This window comes from Mobula birostris, chromosome 3, assembly GCF_030028105.1.
Source record: "Mobula birostris isolate sMobBir1 chromosome 3, sMobBir1.hap1, whole genome shotgun sequence".
NCBI lineage: Eukaryota > Metazoa > Chordata > Chondrichthyes > Myliobatiformes > Myliobatidae > Mobula > Mobula birostris.
This window is the reverse complement of record NC_092372.1, coordinates 49,549,861-49,572,451: the sequence shown is the minus strand read 5'-3', so window position 1 is coordinate 49,572,451 and position 22,591 is coordinate 49,549,861. Positions and strand designations below refer to the sequence as shown.

The 22,591-nt window shown below is 38.2% G+C and overlaps 1 protein-coding gene across 2 annotated transcripts in view; it reads left to right on the top strand.

Annotated features, from left to right (window-relative positions):
• adamts6 (ADAM metallopeptidase with thrombospondin type 1 motif, 6) overlaps positions 1-22,591 on the top strand; it is a 291,316-nt gene that overhangs the window by 227,222 nt on the left and 41,503 nt on the right. For both annotated transcript variants that reach the window (XM_072252609.1, XM_072252608.1), the window contains exons 14-18: positions 5,276-5,378; positions 6,280-6,413; positions 10,435-10,558; positions 18,917-18,997; positions 19,643-19,806. In XM_072252609.1, the coding sequence (XP_072108710.1) occupies positions 5,276-5,378; positions 6,280-6,413; positions 10,435-10,558; positions 18,917-18,997; positions 19,643-19,806 (606 nt within the window). The remainder of the gene's footprint in view (positions 1-5,275; positions 5,379-6,279; positions 6,414-10,434; positions 10,559-18,916; positions 18,998-19,642; positions 19,807-22,591) is intronic.

Genomic DNA, 22,591 nt, shown 5'->3' with positions numbered 1-22,591 from the left:
GTTGTTCAATGTTTAATTTCATTTTACTGACAATGTTAAAAGAAGACAGGCAAGTAGCAGCCAACAATTGAGCAAAATATCCCCTTTCAAAGAATAAGATTTCAAGGTAAAATGATTCCTTTGTGCAATATTTAAAAAGTTATCACTTCTTGACTACAGTTAAATTATGCAAAATTTAAACAAATAAAATTCTTTAGAGGTAGAAACATAATTGAACTTGGTAATATATATTTTCTTGCTGAGTAATTGCAAGCACAACATAGAGAAAGCTGTATAAGATCATAAGACATAGGAGCAGAATTAGGCATTTCGACCCGTCGAGACTGCTCCACCATTCCATCATGGCTGATTCTTTATCCTCTCAAATCCATCCTCCTGCCTTCTCCCTGTAACCTTTGACATCCTGACTAATCAAGAACCTATCAACCTCCACTTTAAAAATACCCAATGGCTTGGGCTCCACTGTCATCTGTGGCAATGAATTCCACAGATTTCCTACCCTCTGGCTGAATAAATTCCTCCTCATCTCTGTTCAAAATGGATGTTCCTCTATTTTGAGGCTGTGCCCTCTACTCCTAGGCTCCCACACTATAGAAAACTTACTCTCCACATCCACTGTATCTGGGCTTTTCAATATTTAAAAGGTTTCAATGAGATTCCCCCCTTATTCTTCTAAGCTCCAGTGATTACAGGCCCAGAGGCATCAAATATTCCTTATATGTTAACACTTTAATTTCCTGGAATCATTCTTGTGAACCTCCTCTGCACACTCTCCAATGCCAGCACATCTTACAATACTCCAAATTTTGTCTGACCAACGTCTTCTAAAGCCTCATTGTTACATATTTGCTTTTATATTCTAGTCCTCTTGAAATGAAACATAGAAATTTACAGCACATTTACAGGCTCTTCGGACAACAATGTTGTGGCGACCATGTAACCTATTCTAGAAACTGCCTCGAATTTCCCTAGCGCATTGCCCTCTTTTTTTCTAAGCTCCATGTACCTATTTAAGAGGTTCTTAAAAGACCCTATTGTATCCGCTTCCACCACCGCCGCCGGAAGTGTATTCCACGCACCCGCCACTCTCTGTGTGAAAAACTTACCCCGACATCCCCTCGGTACCTTAAAACTATGCCCCCTCGTGTTAGCCATATGAGTGCCAGCATTGCATTTGCTTTCTTTATCACAGACTCAATCCTGCACAAGGACTCCTGTCCCTTTTCACCTCTGATTTTTGAATTTTCTCCGTTTAGAAAATAGTCTACTCCTTTATTCCTACCAAACTGCATGACCGTACACATCCACATCCTTACACTATATTCCATCTGCCACTTCTTTGCCCATTCTCCTAAACTGTCTAAGTCCTTCTGCAGATACCCTGCTTCCTCAGCACTGCCTGCCCCTCCATTTATTTTTGATGGTCTGCAAACTTGACCACAAAGCCTTCATATTTCTGCCAATATACAGTATTTCTGCATTATCTGCTGCTTATAAACAGTGAAAGTGACTCATTGGAATGAAATGTTTTTTCCAGTTTTTTTCCAAAATTGTGAATAATTTAGAAACTTAATTTGATATGTAGATTTGGCTAGTGTGGTGGAAGCATTCATCTCAGACAGCAGTTTGGAGAACATGTCTTTTTGTAGATTTATTACCAACATCCTGTAAAGCAGCACTGTAATGTTTGAAAATGTATATTAAAATCAGCATGTGGGGAAGGGAGTCTCCAGAAAAAGTTTTACTTTGGACGCAAACACTCTCTGGGTATCTGTCGACGACAATTCCAATGTCTTGAACCAGCATCTGTGAAAAGGTGGAGCCAAGGACTCCCTACAACACAGACATTTCTGTTTCTCTATGTGGCAGATCACTCATCTGTACAAACATACTGTACCTGGTCTATCTGCATTTCCAGTGCTCATCTTGTGGCCCAAGTCAAGTAAACCTAAATTGATATACATAATTGTCTACAAATAATTAATAAACCTAAAAAAACAGAAGGTCTCCAGTGCCGTCCCACCATAGCGCCATCAAATGCCTCTTGGAGGGGTGAGGTAGAATTAAGGGGGGGAGGAGATAATGATTGCTGCAAATTAACTGGGCACAGTTGCAATTAAGGTTCCTGCCTTATTCCAAAGTATCTAAGGCTTTTTTTGAAGTATCCTCTATCCACCCATGAGAAAAGCCAATAGTAGAAAAGGGAGCAATCTAGGAAGTTAGAACATAGAACACTCCCCTTTGGTCCCAGATACTTAAATTACGTTTAAACTACTTGAAGATCAATCTAACCTTCTCTCCTATGTACCTTTCTGTTTTTCTATCATCCACGTGCCTATCTAAGATAGCCTTTCTTAAGTAACCCAAATATATTTGCCTCAACCACCACCCCTGCTAGGGTCTTCCACGTACCTACCAGTCTCTGTGTAAAAAAAAAAACACTTCTGATATCCCTCCTATACTTTTCTGCAATCACCTTAAAATTATGCTTCCTGGTATTAACCATTTCTGCCCTGGAAAAAAGCCTGTGACCTTCCACTCAATCTATGTTTCTTATCATCTTGTACTCTTTTATCAAGTTGCCCCTCATCTTCCTTTTCTCCAAAGAGAAAAGCCCAAGCTCACGTAATCTATCTTCATAAGACATGTTCTCTAATCCATGCAGTATTCTAGCAAATATATCTAAAGCTTTTACATCCTTCCTATAATGAGACAACAAGAACTGGAGACAATATTCCATCAGTGTAAAAGCAGGGTTTTATAAAACTGTAACATTACCTCGTGGCTCTTGAACCCAATCCTCCAACTCATGAAGCCATCTTAACCTTATTCTTGCATTTATAGTGTGCAAAAAGAATATTTGGATGGTTGTGGCACCAGACTTGACTGATTCTGTGTGGTCCCTTCATCTGGCTAGCTCCTGAGAGTTTTATTCTCACAAAATGCTGGAGGAAATCTGCATCTGTGGCATCTATGAAACTGTTGATGTTTCTGGCCGAAATCTTTCCAGTGTTCATAAAGAGTCTCAGCCTGAAATATTGACATTTTATTCCCCTGCATAGCTGCTGCCGAACTTACTGAGTTGCTCCAGTATTTTGTGACTGTTGCTCTATATTTCTAGCATCTGCAGAATCTCCTGGGGTTAAACCTGAGTTTTGCTGCAACTGGAATCATCACCATGTCCAGTTGAGATCGTTACGTAGCCATGAACTTTTGCAGGTCAGCATCAATAGTTCTGAGCAGATGTATCCTGTCACTTACACCCGGATGTTAACTACTGGGATTGTCAACATCAATATATTTATAGATCAGAATACAGCACAGAAACACGCTCTTCAGCTCACCAAGTCCGTGCTAGCCATCACGATTCAAGATTGCTTCATGTTGTTTCCAGTACACGGTGTATAGTAGAACGAAATAATTATTGTTCCAGATCTGATGCAGCACAAAAAAAATCACAATAACATAAAGAAAACAATACTAAAAATACAATAAATATAGATGCAAGATTCTGCAGAAGCTGGAAATCCAGAGCAACACAAAAAAAATTGGAGAAACTCAGCAGGTCGGGCAGCATCCATGGAAATGAATACACAGTCAAGATCTGAAGCCAAGACCTCCCCTTCCCCCACCAGAACAGAAAGGAAGAGGGATGAAGCCAGAACAAGAAGCTGGAGGGAAGGGAAATGATATAAGCCAGAAGGTGGGTGGTGGAGGAAGCAAGAAGCAAGCACCCATTTTAACACTGTTGTACCCTAACCCGTATTCATATCACTACTCTGGATTCCAACACTCATCTACACACTATAGTGGCCTATTAACCTACCAAACAGCATACTTTTGGGATTTGAGAAGAAATTGGAGGATTCTGAGAAAACCCACAAGCAACAGAGAAAAAGTGCAAACTCTGCACAGATTGCATCAGAGGTTAGGCTTGATCCTAGGTTGCTGGACCTGTGAGACAGGGACCGTGGAAGCTGCACCATTGTGCCATCCAGTCGTAACATTGAACAATAAAGGCAATCGATGTATATTGTTTCCATGCAATGCCATTTCACAGAAATATTGTGTTAGGCTGTGATGAAATTCAAACCATCAGGCTGTGTATCATTTATTCTAGTTCTTACTCCAGATATGTACATCGTTTACTTGAGTTCTTAATCCAGAATGTCCTGATGCCCTTTCACTAGACAGGTTAAATCTTTTTTATAGTTTTTAAATGAAACTAATAGATATAAATCATATAAGAGATTTAAATAAAGGTAAGAGGCATTGAAAGAGTGGAGAGCTAGCATCTTTTTCTCAGGACAGAAGTGGCTAATACAATGAGGTGTGGAGGTGGTTGGAGGAATGTATAGGAGGGATGTCAGAGGTAGGTATTTTATACAGAGAGTGGTGGGTGCATGCAAAGTGCTGCCAGGGATGGTTGTTGAGACAGATACATCAGGGACATTTAAGATAGGCACATGGATGAAAGGTAAATGGAGGCCTGTGTAGGAGAGATCTTAGAATAGGTTAAAAAGTTGGCACAACATCGTGGGCCAAAGAACCTGTACTGTGCAGTATTGTTCTACAGACGTATGTTCTGTGTTCAAATCTGACGTATGTAGTGCTACTACTAAAAACACAAACCAATAACTGGTTTGGATTCAACAACAAAAGTAATAGAAATTGTATAATTCAGTTCATGTTGATTCTTATTGCATAAATAGCAAATACTATGCAGGTACCTTAATAATTCTCTAATATTTAGAATCAATTGTTAATGACGACTGTTGATAGTGATTTGCTAAAGTGTTCCTGTTTGACTGTTATCAATAGTGGACAAACTCAAAAGTAAACCTGTTGCAATAATAATAAGACGTTATATGTTTTGCCATGAAGTCATCATGACGGACTATTTATTAGGGATAGATAAGTTTGCATCATTCTGCTTCTAGTTTCAACATTAATAAATACTTTATAATAAATACTCCACTACAATTTGAGTTTTAAATCAGATACCATACTAATATATTTGTAGTGATTTGGTTGCATGTATTGAAAGCTAAACTTAAGAAGTTCAAATACAGTGCATGGCTACGTTTCAAGAGACTTTCATTTTTGTAGAAAAAGAATTTTTGTATTTATAAGATGTCCATTCAGTGGTAATTGACATTCAATTCCTGCAGCAGGTGATGACAAAAATGTATTTTTCTTGTGAGAAAAATTCTGTCAGAAACAAAAAAATGGACAAAATAAAGTGACTTTTTTCTGCCCCCAACATTCTGTTTAGCCTTGTCCAATTGGATCACGCGACTTTCGTGAAAAGCAGTGTGCAGACTTTGATAATTTACCTTTCCGTGGAAAGTATTACAACTGGAAGCCATACACTGGAGGTTAGTGTGATGGGTGGCCATTTTGGTTTTTTGTTTTCCATCTGTCTGACTATTTTTCCTTTTCCCTTAGCACTCTGCCTTGACCAATGGGAAGTAACCATGGGATAAATCAGTATTAGTTCTCCGACAGCCCTAATCTGTAATTGATCCTAGGATGAAATGTGAAGGCAATTAACCGTTTATTTCCCTTCCTTGTTACTGGATCTTACATCTGCTTCCTGTACCAACAAAGATAAGAAGCACAGAAATAAACATTCCTTATTTTGTTGCTGTAGCTTTGAAGTTCTGTGTCATTCTACTCTCTATCTGCATCTGTAAATGCTGATAAAATCAAAGAAGCCATCCCTTAATTCTTAATTTCATTTAATATTAGTAACAAGCAATGGGTAACTATGGATATAAAACTTAAGTCACTTGTCTATGATTGACAGGAAATGTTGGAAATGTCTTTCTTTAGAAGCACATCCCATCTGAGGATAAAATTCCTTTAAACACTTAATGTCAGTGAATTGTTAGACACCAGCTGCCTGATGTACATCCTGTCTGATATACGTTTTGCCTTCAACTACTTATAGTCCACCCCTTGCCAAAAGTTTAAATATTTCAGTGGTTTTGTAGGTTGGCAAGTGATGAAAGGTTATTTGGATAGGAGATTAGGAAGATGACACTGCTGTTGTAGTTAGATCCTTCCATCAATCATGGATTCCAAGGCAGGTGGAAGAAAATTAAAGATAGAATAGGTAACCATGTTTTAATTTTCTTATTATAGCAAAATTAATAAACTCAGAAGCTTAAAGCGAATATATTCTATGAAGTGTTACTCTTCCAAATTTTCACCTTTAGAAACATTAAAGTGCTGTACCTCTTCATTTGCATTTAACTATTTGTGTTCATTCAACAGGTGGTGTTAAGCCATGTGCTTTGAACTGCTTGGCTGAAGGATATAACTTTTACACTGAACGATCTCCTGCCGTCATTGATGGAACTCGCTGTCATGCAGACTCACTGGACATCTGTATTAATGGAGAATGCAAGGTTCCTTGTACTTTAATATTAAACCACCCAGTTCCTCATGTCTTTTAAACACTAAAAGGCATGAAAACTGGAAACTATTTCTGAGTTAAACCACTCCTAAATAGTTCCCAATTCCTCATGTCTTTTAAGTATTTCATGAAAAGCTATGAGAAAATATTATGCCCAACGATGAACTTAAAATTATTTCTCTTTGTTAAAAAGTAAAATCATACTTTAACTTATAAGAAATTTTATCAGAGAAAACTACAAAGTTTTCATTAAAAGAGAGCAAGCAGCGAGCACATCTAATAGAAAAATTCAAAATTGTTATGTATTTTGAGAAGAGAAATAAGGAGTAACTTCTGAAAGAGAAACTGGATTGATAATTGAAGGAAATATTTTAAGTTTATGTAGCAATCTCCAGAGAAAGACGTTGTAGCTTTTTCGAAGAGGCAAGTAAATACATTGGATTGAATAGTACTTTTAAAGTGTCATCTACTTTTCAGATAAGTCGAATACAGCAATTTCTTAACTTTGACAGACCTAGTTTTCAATAGTAAATTGCACAATTACTGGCTTATTCTTCCTTTTAGTGGTTTAAGTTGTCCTGCCTGAGTTTGACCTTTACTTTTGGTCACATCCTTTAAAATGGAGAATGCGTGTACAGCTATTGATGTAGTCCTAGTCAGTTTATTGTCAAAGCCCAGGTACAATGAAAAACTTGCTTGTAGTATCACAGGCACACTGCATCATTTAAGCAGCATTCAGAAGAAGAACATAGTTTAAACACAAATTATAAAGTAATTACAGGAACAAGCACAATTAGAACAAAAAACTCATCTTAGTGCAAAGAGATCGAAGTGGTCATATTGTTGCTATGCTGCAGTTATTTGAGATTTGCTGGTTGGTTCAAGAACAGGACAGTTGAAGGGAAATCACTGTATTTGAACCGAGTGAGACCCAAGCCTTTGATACTTTCTGCCCAATGGTAGCTGTGAGAAGAGGACATTAGTTAAATAAATCAACCATTTCTTAATGGCCCAGATGGTGAGAATCTTTGATGATAGATGTTGCCTTCTCTAGGCAACACTTCCTGTAGGTACTGCTAATGATGAAGAGGGATGTGCTTGTGATGTATCCATGTAACTGCAGTGTATAACCACCTACTATTGATTTGCCTATTTATGGCTCTGAGGGAACAGGATTATAGAAAAGTATTTTGATCATGAACACATAAAAAAGAGTGATAAAATATATAGTGAGAAGTATTTCTCTCTGTGCTTAACATAATCAAGCACTTGCATGAGTTAGAATAATTGGAACACTAATTAAAGTAAAACTTTAAGGAAAAATTAGGTTCAAGGTAGTGCGTAAAGAGTAAAATTGAACCATGTGACCCAGTGTTCACATCTGTTAGGCATATTGCTTAGGAATATCCTGTAAGCCTGCTTCCCATTGAGTTCATCACTTAAACAAATAAGTATAGCAAAGGAAGATGAAGGTACATGGACACTGGTTAATATGTTTTACTTGTACCAATGACAACATGATGTTGAGATTTATTTCTAAATGATTTTGTGGGTTAGTGCATGAATAAATCTAATTTTTGGGGTCTATAATGAAAAGGGTTAATTTGTCCTCAGTTTTCTGTAAATCATGTTTATATATTACTCAACAGTGGTGAAGTTCATCAAGATTTCAATCAGATTTTTTCAGATTTCAGGTTTAGATTGATTTATTGCATATACACTACATTGAAACATACAGTGCAATGTGTCATTAGTATGTCACAAATTTCAGCAGAACAACAAAGAAAACAATAAAATAGAACATACCAAGCAACAAAGCAAAACAAGCCCCATTCTCCCTAATGCTCATACATGGTCCTCTAACCCCACGACAGGCTGTCTTCTTTGGCCTCTAGTCAACTTGCGCATTCACAGATAGTGTACTCCAACTTGCCCAGTGGATTCCCAGAAATTTGCAGATCCAGGCTCCAGCCATCAGGCCTTGACTTCTGGACTTCCAGTCAACCTTTGGGCTTCGATCTGGACCCAAGATTGACCTTTAGGCTTTAATCTGGACCTGTGATCGACCTTTGGGTATTGATCTTTGGTATTGACCCAGACCTGAAATAATGGTGAGTGAGGACCTTGGGTGAGGGCCCAAACGTAGGACATGCCAATGACAAGACCCTGAACATCCTTATCAGACAACCGATTGCATCCTCTCTGCTAGCCTTCGTACGTGGAGCAGAAGCTTAGACTTCAGCCTGTCCTCTAATTCCCTATATTCCTGTCCCTAAACCCTACCCTGACCCGACTCCCCTCTCTGTTCCCAAAAGCATCCCAGTCAATCTAAAAAAAACTAAGCCCGAGCTGCAGCCCCAGTGGAGACAGCAGCTATGTGCCATTTTGTAAAAAAAAGTCTGTCTTCCATTTTTACTGGGCATGCACCATCCTGGGAAAGAGCTAAACAAATGAATTTGCTATAATGCAGCTGACTAGGTTCACTCTCAAGTTTAAAGAGTCTCAACCCACTGACGTACATATTTTAAACTGCTAAGGGCAAGGTATCCTGTCATGTAGCACAATATTTTAATGTTTTACATGCTGTCATGGAAGTACAAGTACATCCATAATCTCATCAGGTGCTGTGATGCAAGCTATGGCAGTCCTGCAAATGATTTCAGAAGCAGACCAAGGTGTGTGCTTAAGTAACCTCTGTCCTAGTGCAGCATCACATTCATGTCACTTCTGCATTATGGTATCATACAAACATGCTTCAGAATTAGCAGGCTCCTCATGTGCAGGGGCACCCCTCTAACGGGGCTGAAGGCCTGCTCCTGGGTAAGTCGCAGACTGTGTCTGCCTTAGTTGCTGTTAGGGATTCTGCCAAGGAAGAAAGCTCTGTAAGTCTTTCAGATGGTATCATGTATTTGATCACACATGTAAGAATTTTCCTTTCTTAAAGTAACAGAGATTCTGTTCTAACTGCACGGTATCTTACTGGATGACATCCATTACCACAGATGAATCAAAGGCAAAATAATTGCAAATCAGCCCTATTATGCATGGTATTGGTTCTCAAACTGCTGTCACTATGATGGAATATTGCATTTAAAGAGGTGAACAAGAAGGGTCCTTTGTGGGATTATTTGAGTAATGCAGTGTTCATGGTATTTGTACATTTTGTGTGGAAGAGAATGGCTAGCAGCAGTCTCAAAGGAAACTGGCACAAATCCCCAGGGCAGTGCCCTTTTAGCACACATACTCAGGCATTGAATTTCTAGTCCTAATTCTTCAGACTAACCCATTTAAACTAACCAAGGAATTTCACTAAAAGAAAGCAGCCAAATAAACAATGTGGTAATTCCTACAGTTGCAAATGCTATGGAGCACAGAAATGCAGAAACAGCAGGAGCTTTGTACATACTTGCTCCTCCATCAACCCAAAAAGAACTCTGTAAATCTCTTGTGTATCCATGAATGGTATTTTTAAAGATTGCCTACACCTGCAGAGGCCACAAAAAAAAACAAAATAAATACTGTTAATAGCCACATTCTACAGCAAGTATTCCAAAAATACCCCAGTTCTTTCTTTCTTTCATTCAACCCCACATTATTACATTGATAAATACGCTCTTGTAAACATTTATTTTGGTGAAAGAAATGTTGCAGCAGTCGATTTAGCATGTTTGGCACAAATGAGCAAAGGTCACATTTTAATTGCTGTTAGTAAAACAGGGAACTGTTTTTTTATCCCTATCGAAGAAGTATGCATAAGGAGTGAAGGGCAAAGGTTAAACCTTCACTCTGAAATTGTCAATTTATTTACATAATCATTAGGTTTAACTGCTGAACAATATAGTTCGTCTGATAGAAGTTGAAATTTAACTTCTAAACTACTTGAAACTAAAGAAAAAAAGATTATGTTTGATATTCTGTAATGTAAAAAGTATATTACAGTACACTTTGTAAATAGTTCCCTTTGTTTTAATCAGTTTTGCAGTATAAACTGAAACATTTCTTTCCTTCTATAGCATGTAGGCTGTGATCACATTTTGGGCTCTGATGCAAAAGAAGACAGATGTCGTGTTTGCGGCGGTGATGGAAGCACATGTGAAGCAACAGAAGGTTTATTCAATGATTCCCTGCCTCGTGGAGGTAGGGGTACGTTAATTCAATTCTGCCGATAAAGTAAACCATAGCGATAACTTTTGTTCTTGGATAACAGCAAAGGTGATTATTTTCCTTAGATTTAAATCATTTATGTTAGTGAGGTCATTTTATTAATTAAAAAAAAGCATTTGTAATGTGGCAAATTACCTAGATTTTCTCTGAAACTGGACCAGTTGGACATTCAATCAAGACATTATTCTTGTGTGGCATGTTTTTGCTTAGTATATTACATTTTTTATTCATTCACAAGTTTTTTATAACTTGTTTTATTTCTCTTGGAGGATGTGGAATCGAAGCAGATAAAGTGATAAATACTTTTTTTTAATATAAAGAGCAGTTGCAATTTGACAATATTCTAGTGCTTTCCAGTTGTCTATTTTGGATGCACACTGTAACTAGGTGAAACAGAACTTGCATGCAACGTAACTTTCAACTGTGATACAGGTTTAAAATTTTATTCCTGCCCAGCCACCTATAGATTATGCTGTGAAACTTGCCAAAGTTTCAAAACATCACAAGAATGGAGATAACCTTTCAGCAAGTCCAAATTAGAAACACCCTTGTGTCCTCTTATCATTACACCTAATCAGCTCCTTTTGGATTTTGTACTACTTTTATTTTTATGTAAACAATTTAAGTATTCATCTCCCTTTTTAACATCATTGTGGTGCAAGTATCTGAATTCCTTTTTTTACTAGTTTAAAGTATGAAACTGCAGTACTCAGCCAGCATTTGTCTGGTATGCATAATTTGATATGGTTTGTGGTAGTGTAATACAAGTTCATGCTATGCATAATATGTTCTGGCCATTATCAGGCAGGCTGCTGAGATCAGAGAAGTCATAGCACTAACACTGTTTATTTTAGAGAACCCACAGCACCACTACTATCAAGTTCATATTCAGAGAATACACAATGCAACAAGTATGAAGTTCAGGGAATGAGTATAGGTGCAAACATCGAGTTCATACAACACAGGGCAGCAGTTCTAATAAATTCTGAGAACACACAGTACTAACACTGGAGTTCGGGGAATAGACAGGATTAACAACAAGTCTAGAAAACAGTAGGATCATCACTGAAGTTCCGAGAATCCTGACTGGTGACACTATTTCAGAAAGAAGTTGCTATGACAATACTACAGGGTTCAGAAAATGTACAGCCCTGACACAGTCGCATTCAGGCAACACGTAACACCAACACAATAGACTTCAGAGAACAGATGGTGCCAAAACCACTGACTTTAAAGAATGCACAGACCTAACACCAGAGCGCTTAGGGATCTCAGAATCTCACAAACACCAAGTTCAAGGAACGACTGCACTTATTCTGGTAAATTCAGATAGGAAGCGATGAGGCCGTAGAGGGGGATTTTAAAATCAAGATTTCCAGACCAATATAGGTCAGCAAGCAGAGTGCAGCCAGCTGTGTTTTAGGAGATATGTAGAAAAGTTTTAATGAGATCTAAGTTGAGTCCTTCCAATCTCATTTCATGCACTGCCAGTGTATGTAACAAAAGTCATTTTCTGGACTGGGACCATACTAGTCTATTCATTGTCACCTTGACCAAATAGTAGCCCGCAACATAGTTCATGTATTCATCCTCTTTTGCCCAGCTGTAGGAACTGCTCCTGTTTAGTCTTACTTATACAATTATACCTAGTGAAACAGATACATTGGCTCTTTACCCCTTCTCAGATGTTCAAGTAACCTCCCAAGACATTCCTTCAATATACTATCCCCCAGCAGGTTATCACAGTGGTTGTTATGAGAATAGTTTGGGACTATTCATCCAGAGATATGAATTCAATCCCATCAAAGCAGCTGTGGATTTCAAATTCATCTAGTTAAATAAATCTGGAAAATTAAAAAAAATACTAGTCAAACTAATGTAATAATAAATCCATTAGATGGCCATAAAAACCCTTCTGTTTACTCATGATCTTACGGGAGGAAAATCTGCCATCCTTTTCTGGTCATTAAGGTATAAGAAATAGACACAGGAGCAGGTCTTTCAGTCCCTCATGCCAGCTCCAACATTTCTATAAGATCGGGGCTGAGCGATTACCTCAGCAACACTTTCCCTTAATATTGAAAATATATATCAGCCATTGTTTTCATTGTATTCAACGATTGGGCCCCCATACCACTTTTCGGTAGAATTCCAAAGATTCATTGCTAACTGGTTAGAAAATATTTCCGTCCAGAATGTTAACTCTCTTATTTTGAGATACTGACTCCTAGTTCCAACTTCTGCAGCCAAGGAAACCATCATCCTTGTATCTTTTATCTGTTAAATCACACAAGAAGTTTGTTTGTTTCAATGAGTTCACCTTGCGTTTGTCTGAAGACAGGTTCTTTAGTTTCATCCTTGAGGGACAAATCTGCCATCAGGAATCCATCTAGTGAAACTTCATTCCATAATCTCCATCATAACTATCTCATTCGTTAGGTAGGAAGATCAGACCAGCACATAGTAGTCCAGGGACTTGTACAACTGCACTGAGACGACTTTACTGTTACTCAGGTCCTCTTGCAGTAGAGGTCTGCATTTATCTGTCTTCTTAATTGTTAGTTTTTTACCTACACAATGAATTTTGTACAAGGTTCCCCTAAGTACCAATATCTTTCAATTTCTTAGTCAATTTCTGACTTTAGACCATGAACCTTTTATAACCAAGCCGCCAAATGAATCCAGAAAAAGAACATTAAATTAGCTGGACAAAAGTTTATCTCCTGTCGATGTTGTTCTTCTTCATTAATCACAGAATTTATTTCACAGTAGGAGCTATTTGATCCATCATATCTATGACAGCCCTAAATAATGTTCTGAGCCACTGTGAAATGATTACATTGCGCATTTAGACATATTTATAGCAATTCAGGTGAACATTAATAGTCTGCACAGAAACGTGAGCAAAATGCTCCAATGCAACCTGCCATTTTTTTTCTTTTACTAATTATGCCCCTTCAGAAGAGTGATGCAGGCAGGGGGGAATAGTATTGATGGAAAGTGATTAGCAAGCGTGGTTTGTGCAAGTGAACAGGGTTGACCAAGGGGTATTAGAGAAATAAGTGTGGTAGGGTCGGAGCTACAAAATGATTAAAGCAGGTAATGGAGACATTTGAAGGATTTGACAAGATCATCATGAGGAATGAAGAGATGATGAGAGGATAGGTGTTTGTGGAGGTGAACAACTGAATGGAGGGCACTGAGGAAATCTACAGGGAGGATGTATGATGTGGAAAGTGACTGATTTTGTGTGGACGAAGGAGTAGCTTAAGGCTAACAAATATATGGAGGCATAGTGCTCAGCACCAGGATTAGGAGGGAACATTAGGTGTGAAAGTGGTTGAAGGGTAGATGGATTCAGGGTCCTGACGCCAGATTTGTATATGCTCATGTGGTCCTTTGTGTAATAATAAAACAGGCCACTTAGGCACAGATATCTTCTACTTGGGCCTCAAGTGAAATGCATGGGCTAAACAAACATGAATGAGAGTTGTGGATCTAGGTGTTCAATTGTGTGCTGCCCATCAGTTGACATCATTACATAGCTAATGGGTTCTCTGTGCATCAGCACTCAGACCTTTACGAAAGATTGTAAACTTTACAATGCACATGGTTACATTCCCAGTTTTTTTTATTATGTTTTATTTTTTTTATGAAAACAGAACTGATTTTTAGGGAACTGCATCATAATAGCTACATTTGGATCAATTTACTCACTATGATACAGAAGGTGGTCATTCAGCCCATTGAGGTCATACTGGCACCCAGCAGAGGAAAACCATGTCTATTCTCTCTCTTTTCCCTGTAAAATTGTAGCTTACTACCACTTGCATGCTTGTCAAGTCCCCTTTGATTCTTCAGCCACTTACTTACACTCAAGATCATTTATAGTAGCCGATCAGTACATCTTGGAACGTGATTGGAAATTGGAGCACCTAGGTAAAACTTGTGCAGTTACAGAGACAGCATGTAAATTCTAACTGGCACCTGACACAAGTCGCTGGAGGTGAAACAACAGCACTGTCAGAATCAGGTTTATTATCACTGACATGTTCCATGAAATTTACTGATTTGTAGCACAGTGCAGTGCAATGCATGTAAAATTACTATGCATTAAAAAATAAGCACTGCAAAGAGATATCAAAATCATGAGGTACTGTTAGACCGTAAGACACAGGAGCAGAAATAGCCCATTCAACCCTCTGCCATTCCATTGTGGCAAATTTATTATCCCTCTCAAATTTATTTTTCTGTCTTCTCCCTGTAACCTTTGACAGCCTCACTAATCAAGAACCTACCAACCACCACTTTAAGTATACCCAATGACTTGGCCTCCACAGATCACCACCCTCTGACTAAAGAGGTTCCTCCTCATCACTGCTTCAGAGGTTGTCCTTATGTTCTGAGGCCGTGCCCTCTGGTTCTAGACTCACCCACTACAGGAAAATTCCTCTCCACATTCACTCTATCAAATATTCAATAGATTTTAATGAGACACCTCTTGTTCTTCTAAACTCCAGCAAGAACAGGCCCAGAGTCATCAACCACTCCTCATACATTAATACTTCATTCCCAGGTTAATTATCGTGAACCACTTCTGGACCCTCTCTAATGCCAGCACATCTTTTTTTAGATAAGGACACCGAAACTGCTCACAATACTCCAAGTGTGGTGTGACATAGAATAGTACAGCACATTACAGGCCCTTCGGCCCACAATGTTGTGCCGACCCTCAAACCCTGCCTCCCATATAATCCCCCACATGACCATTGCCTTATCATCATCCTTGTTTTTATATTCTAGTCCTCTCAAAATGAATGCTAACATTGCATTTGCCTTCCTTACCACCAGCTCAATTTGCAAGTTAACTTTTAGGGAATCCTATATGAGGTTTCCCAAGTCCCTTTGCACCTCCGATTTTTGAATTTTCTCCCCGCTTAGAAAATAGTCTGTGTCTTTAGTCCTTCTACCAAAGTGCATGACCATACACTTCCTGCACTACATTACATTTGCCACTTATTTGCCCATTCTCCTTCTGCAGACTCCCTCCTTCCTCAACTCTACCTGCCCCTCTGCCTATCTTTGTATTGGCCACAAAGCCATCAATTTTGTCATCCAGATCATTAACTGGCCAGTCATAGTTCATGGTCCATGGACAATTCTGAAATCTGATAGCGGAAGGGAAGAAGTTGTTCCTAAAAAGTTGAGAGTGTTTCCTCGGATGCCTGTACCTCCTCCCTTATGGTAGTATTGAGAAAAGAGCATGTCCTGGATTGGGAGGGTCCTTAATTATGCCCTCCTAAGGCACTGTCTTTTGAAGTTGTCCTTGATGTCAGAAAGGCTGACTGGCTGGCTGAGTTTACAACCCTCTGCAGCTTTTTCAATTCTGTGCATTGTCAAGCAATTATTAACCAAAACTGAGACCTAAATATATCTATAGCTCTCAGATTTTGAGATACTTGTTATCCGAAACATGTACACAATTACAAAGCTAGAGTAATAACTGGCTGAGCTGAGTTGAAATGATTGAAACAGCATTTGAAAGGTGATGCAGAAATAAACAAAGCTTTCTATAAAAATATTGATATTCTTTACCTTTCCTTAAATTTATAATCCAGAAAGGATACTGTCCTAACTTCTAAGGTAGACTCTAGTGACGTCACTTGCTGTTTGAGCTCTGGATTGTCAGAGAAATCAGATGTACTGTGCATCTCATACCATCAGTCCTTTATAGTCTTTCACTATACACTGAGAAGTGCGCAGTGAAAGCAGATGGAAAACAGTCGGTGATTTTAAACGATTGAGATAAGTCTTCATAAACAACCCAGGCCTGTTCAACATATTCTGAAACTTTTATTACAAATATCTGATGGTGGGGTGTAATAATTGTTGGCTGAGTGACTAATTATCTTGACTATGCAAACAACTTTGTCCTCCTAGCAGATGCAATTTGAAGTCCTTTAATACATAGTTAGTCAGAAAACAAGAAAAACTGAGTAATTATTACCAAGTAGATTTATTTTTAATTATCTAGTTTAATAGTAAAAACTGGAACGAGCTTATCACCTAATCTACTTACAAATATTGCGCTCAGAAAAGCGTGAACAGCACAGTAAGATTATCTAGTAAAATTAGATTTTTTGAGAAATTATTAACCAAGGCTGTGACTTAAACACATCTAATGCTCAGTGTTTGGAAATATTTATGTAGTTGAAACTCACATGCAAATCTGGAATATTAACTGTCTCAGTGGAGTTGGAATATACTAAAGATATCACAGATAACACATGATGCAGAAATATATGAAGCTTTTGGTAAAAATTATTAGAATTGCTCATCTTTTGTTCAAGTTATGGTAATTCTAAGTATATATTGCTGTAGTACCCGTATCATGCCTTATTAGCAATGATTTAGTTTTGTCATTTATGGAGACATGGGGAGCTTTTAGGGCTGGTGCAGTAGATGTTTCTCCAAGCGTAGAACCAAGGAAAAAATAGGAAAATGTGCAATTAACATCGGTGTGTTTCGCTCCTTTGTAAAATCATGGAATTGTATATTGTGATTTGTCTTACCTAAAGTGTGCCAGCAATATGTTACATTTTGAAGTCGCTGTTAAGTCATATGGATATAAGAAATAGGAGAGGAAGAAGGCTGTCTGGCCCATGTAGCCTGCTCTGTCATTCAATAGGATCATGGCTGATCAGGTTGTGGGCTCAGTGCTCCACCTTTTCCCCATAACTTTTAATTCCCATACTATGCAAAAATCTCTCCAACTTATATCTTAAATATATTTAATGTGGTAACCTCCACTGCTTCCCTGAGCAGAGAATTTCACAGGTGCAGTACTCTGGGAAAAGCAGTACCTCCTTATCTTGCTCCCAAAATACTCCCCCAAACCTCGTTCACTAAGGATACAGCTTGGATGAGAGGATTTGTGCTAAAAGGAGAAGCTAGATAAATGGATTGTTTCTCTGAGGGGACAACTGATAGGTTTATAAAATTATTAGAGGTATAGATAGTCTTGCCCGTCTCCCAAACACACACACACATATGTACGGGCTATACGTGGACGTTAATAATCTGGGGAGGCCCTCTAGCCCTCACCAATTTTTATAGGAGCACCTAACCAAACGCAGAACAGCTTGGTATGCACCTGCTTAGCCCAAGGCCGTAAGAAACTGTAAAGAATTGTGGTCTCTTAAATAGCAAATTCAAGGGCATAAGGGTGAAACATTTTTTTAAAATAGGTTCTGCTTAGTTGCAGCAGGCATTGTAACCTAACTAATAATTCTTGAAAGAGTCATTCAAAAAACATTGATTCATACAAATATACAGACCAGAAGCAGATGTAGACCAGATGACTCTTTGAGCCTTCTGTACAATTTGGTAAGGTTATGGTTAATGAAATTATTTACATTAGTTCTTGTTACATTAGTTACATTATAGTTCTTGCTTATCCCCAGTAATTATCCATTTCTGCCAAAAAATGTCTTGGACATTTACTTAACGGCGTACTACCAAGCTATGTCTGACTTTTTCAACCTGCCTTCACATGCTAACATGACCCATTTAAAATGGATTGAGGTGCTAGAAATTCAACCTGTAGTATAGAGTATAAAGTATAGGGACCCATCATATAGAAAAGCAAAGTTCCCAGGTACTCAAAATCTGAAATAAAACCAGAGAATGCCAGGGGATACTTAGAGAGTCAAAGTCAAAGTAAATTTATTATCAAAGTACGTATTGTATATGTCACATTCGTTAATGTATAAGAAAACGAGATTAAATTTCTTGCAGGCATTTACAGAAAAATCAAGAAAATTAAATTGAATTTATGAGAACAAAACTGTACATAAACCATCTCTGGAGTCAAGCAGCATCTCTGGAGAATGAAAGAGTCAACATTTAAGGCGGATGACCCTTTATCAAAATAGGACCATTACTATGACTGAAATGTACATTAGCCATTTGGAAAAAGTTTACTTCATCACAGAGATGAAGGGTGTCATTGGGAAGAAGCTGAAGAGAACAGTTTGATGTAGATTAGCAATTAAGAATTCATTTAATGGAAGGTTACAAGCATTAACTACATTGAGGTAATATTTCTAAAGGATGTTTGGTTTATTTTGTCCCTGTTCTTAGCTGTTTTAACATTAGAACAAGCATTCAGATCAAATCATCCTGAGGTAAGCTACAGTAGTAATTCGAATTTCAGTTAGTATTTGGCATATGTGAAAATAAATTACAAATTTTTTTTAATAAAAGGTATCATAAAGTTTTGATTTTTTATCTGATGTGAGATAATTCAGGATTCAAACTTTATGCTTTCAGGATACATGGAAGTAGTTCAGATTCCAAGAGGCTCAGTCCATATCGAAATACAGGAACTGGCAATGTCAAAAAACTATATTGGTGAGTGTATGTATAGAGATTGGCTGATTGTTTAACTTTGTGGAAGTCTTTCTTTGCAAAGATTAACAACTGAGTACCAATCTTATAAATTTGAAATAAACTAATTTTAAAAAAGATTAAACTGATTTGGTGAAACAACTTTTAAGCAGTAAAATCAAATGCAAGACATTTATATGTTGGAAAACTCAAATATAAATAGAAAATACTCTAACATCATAGGCAGGACTGTCCTGTATCTACCTATCTCTCTCCTTTCCTCTCCCCCTCCCCCACTCCCATCCCTCCTCCTTTCTCTCTCTCTGTCCCTCCCCCTTTCTCTCTCTCTGTCCCTCCCCCTCCTCTCTCTGTCCCTTCCCCCCACACTCTCTCTCTCTCTCTCTCTCTCTCTCTCTCTCTCTCTCTCTCTCTCTCTCTCTCTCTCTTTCCCCTCCCCCTAACCCCTCCACCAATCTCTCACACCCTAAATTGATGTTGTCCGATCTGCTGAGCTTTCCAGCATTTTGTGCAATTTTAAGTTGAGCACATTTTGTATTACGCACAAAACACATGCACTTGTTTTTTTTTCTTTTCGGTATTTCTGTTTATCTTATTTTGAAGTTGTGAAAATTTTGCTTTACGAATAATTTGAAACATTTTTACTTGTAGCTTTGAAATCTGAAGGTGATGAATATTACATAAACGGTGCCTGGACTATTGACTGGCCAAGAAAATTTGAAGTTGCTGGCACAGCTTTCCATTATAAGAGACCTGCAGACGAGCCAGAGTCTTTGGAGGCATTAGGGCCCACCACAGAAAATTTAGTTGTCATGGTAATTTATCTAAAAATCTGCATTAATTTACTCTTTTCCCATTTTTCTATCTGTTTTCACCCTGTACTTCCTTTTCAAATGTATCACTATGGGCATTATAGTAGTGCAGCAGGTAATGTTGATACTTACAGATCATGGCCTGGATTCATCTTGATCTCCAGTGTTGTCTGTTTGCCCTTCCTTCCTGTGCCCATGTGAGTTTCCCCCAGGTGCTCATCTCCTACTTCCCAATGATTACTGGCCAGTAGGCCGATTGGCCACTGTTAGTTGGTGCTGGTGCATAGATGAGGGGTAGGAAAATAGAAATAGAATGGACAGGCCTGTGAAAGAAAATGGGTTGCAGAGAAATTAGCAGAGAGGAAATTGCTCTGAGGACTGAATGGGTGAAATGGTCTCCTTCTACAACGTAAGAAACTGTGAAAACATCCATCTGTTAGTTCTGATGAATGTTTACTGTCCGCTTGTTACTTGTCGCCTTCAGAACAAGCATTTGTCAGCAAAAATTATAGCCACATCTGACCCTAACCTATCCATATTTCCAGATAGTAGCTGGAATTCTGGTGAAGTTATACTTTATAGATCAAACTATGAACAATAAGGAAAACTATAACATACGTAGTTCATATTTGTGCATGTTTTGGTGCCCCAGATTAAATCAAATGTTAGAGGATCAACCTGCCCAATTGATTTGCATAGTTTATCTGCTCATTTGTCAATATTCTCTGGGTACTGCTGGAATATCTATCCATTTAAATGGGTTTGCAAATCTTCAATTTGCTTAACTTTATTTCCGTATTTTTGATTATTTGTTTGTATTTCATATTTTATTTTAAATATGTTATTATTTGTAAATAATTTCAAACTACTGAATTGTCTTTTAAATGCCTGACTACCAAAAGTGCTTAGAGATTGTTACGAAGCCTTTGACAGATTGCAAGTTCAGATAGAGAGCCATGTCAGGATGAATCTGCCTTTGCATATGTGCAGGAATTATTTGGTTCATAGTGTAAAATTGTATTTTTGTCCTCATGAAGATAAGAATTACTATTTTGCAGGAGTAGAATTATTTTACATCATGCAACAGAGTTCATAGATTAATAAATGTAAAGTAATTTGCAGGTACTTTGCAGAAGTATTATCAGGCAAAGTTTGCAAGCCTTGCACATAGACTCTAAATTTGCTGTGCAGTTGAATATGAGCTCGGTTTAGGAAATGAATACTCTAACATTGGCTAATACTCGAAATGTGTTAACTTTGAGATATGTCAGACATCAGTTTCAAAGCATTTCTCTTTTTTTATTTTGTGGTGTTTTGCAAAATTGTTATTATGAAAATCATGGGAACTGCTCATTTTTGTTTTTGGATCGGGGCAATAATTTAGTATGATCAAAACAAGCACCAAGTTGATGATGTGTATTTCAACTACATTTCTGACATCTCTTCAGTTAATTATTTTTGATTACTTTTAAAAGGTTGAATATTCAGAACTGCCCACACCTCATGCTTAATCACTTGGAAGAAATGATGCATCACCTGGGTATGGAAAATCTATAGCTGAGGCTCGAGCGATGTCACTGATTAGTTACTCTTCTATTGGGCTAAAGCAGATAAGGAACTAGTTAATGATTTTTAGTGTCACAGAGCAATACAGCATAGAAACATGCCCTTTTGGTCCATGTCAGTCTGCTAGTCCCAGTTGATAATCGCATTTGCATTTTGGATGAAAGGCAAACTATCAGGACTATTGGAAAGGATGGAATTGGGGGAATCCATATCCCTTCCTTTCCTGGTCATCCCAGGTGTACAAAGGAATTTATAAATGGAAGGGCTGAAATGCTTGCTCGTAAGCTATTGCAGAATTTAAATGGTGATCAGTTTTAGAGCTCTCAAATATCTATTTTCCAAGAAATATCAGAGTCTTTATATGGAAGGGTAATGAAGTTCCTTTCACTGAACCCTTCGTTCTCCACCCTCCTTTCCCAGCTCCGTACTTCTATGATGAAAACGTTCAGCTAAATCCCTGAGGAGAGAGTGTGCAACCAACACCAGTCAGGATTTCCAGTCTGGCACCCTGGCCTCTCATTGTGTCCTAACGTGAGAGGCTGAAGGATATCAGGGGTCTACGAGCAAGTGCACCTTTGGAAAAGCTTTTGTCTCTTTTCCTACCTTTGTTGATATTCACCGAATCATATTCTGATGTCTATTAGCCCTTTAGCTGAAAGTACTGTGTGCTCTGTTCTTCAGCCTGCCCTTCAGAGACTTCTAGCTCAGGAGACTTGGAAAGTGAGCCTGACATGAGTCCATTGGTGACACACCATATCAGCAGGCACTGCCATTTGAAAGTGTGCTGTTGACTGAAGAATTAGGACACATCATTTACTGTTGGAAGATTCAATGATCTTAGGGTACTTTAGATCTTAGGGGTCCTGTGTTTAAAAAGAAATGGGCGTTATTGATTGGCAGTTGTATCAGATGCTGGCTGGAATGGAGGCATTCATTAGCTTAATGTACAGTTCACTACAGAATTGTTATGCAACACAATGGCCTCTGTGCAGCATATGGCAGCTGCAGGGATTTTTGCAGCTACAGCACCCCTGGTACAGTACATGGAGGGTATTTTTCTCTTTTTTCTGTGTTCCTGGCTGGTTGCGGGCAACCATGAGATTGAGTATCGTTGATTTCTTTGAAACAATTAGTTCCGCTTTCCCACCATTCAAAATTCATGCTGTGCCAGTGGTCCCATCGGTGATGGCTGAGTTTGCAGTAATTCATCTGATCCATGGTC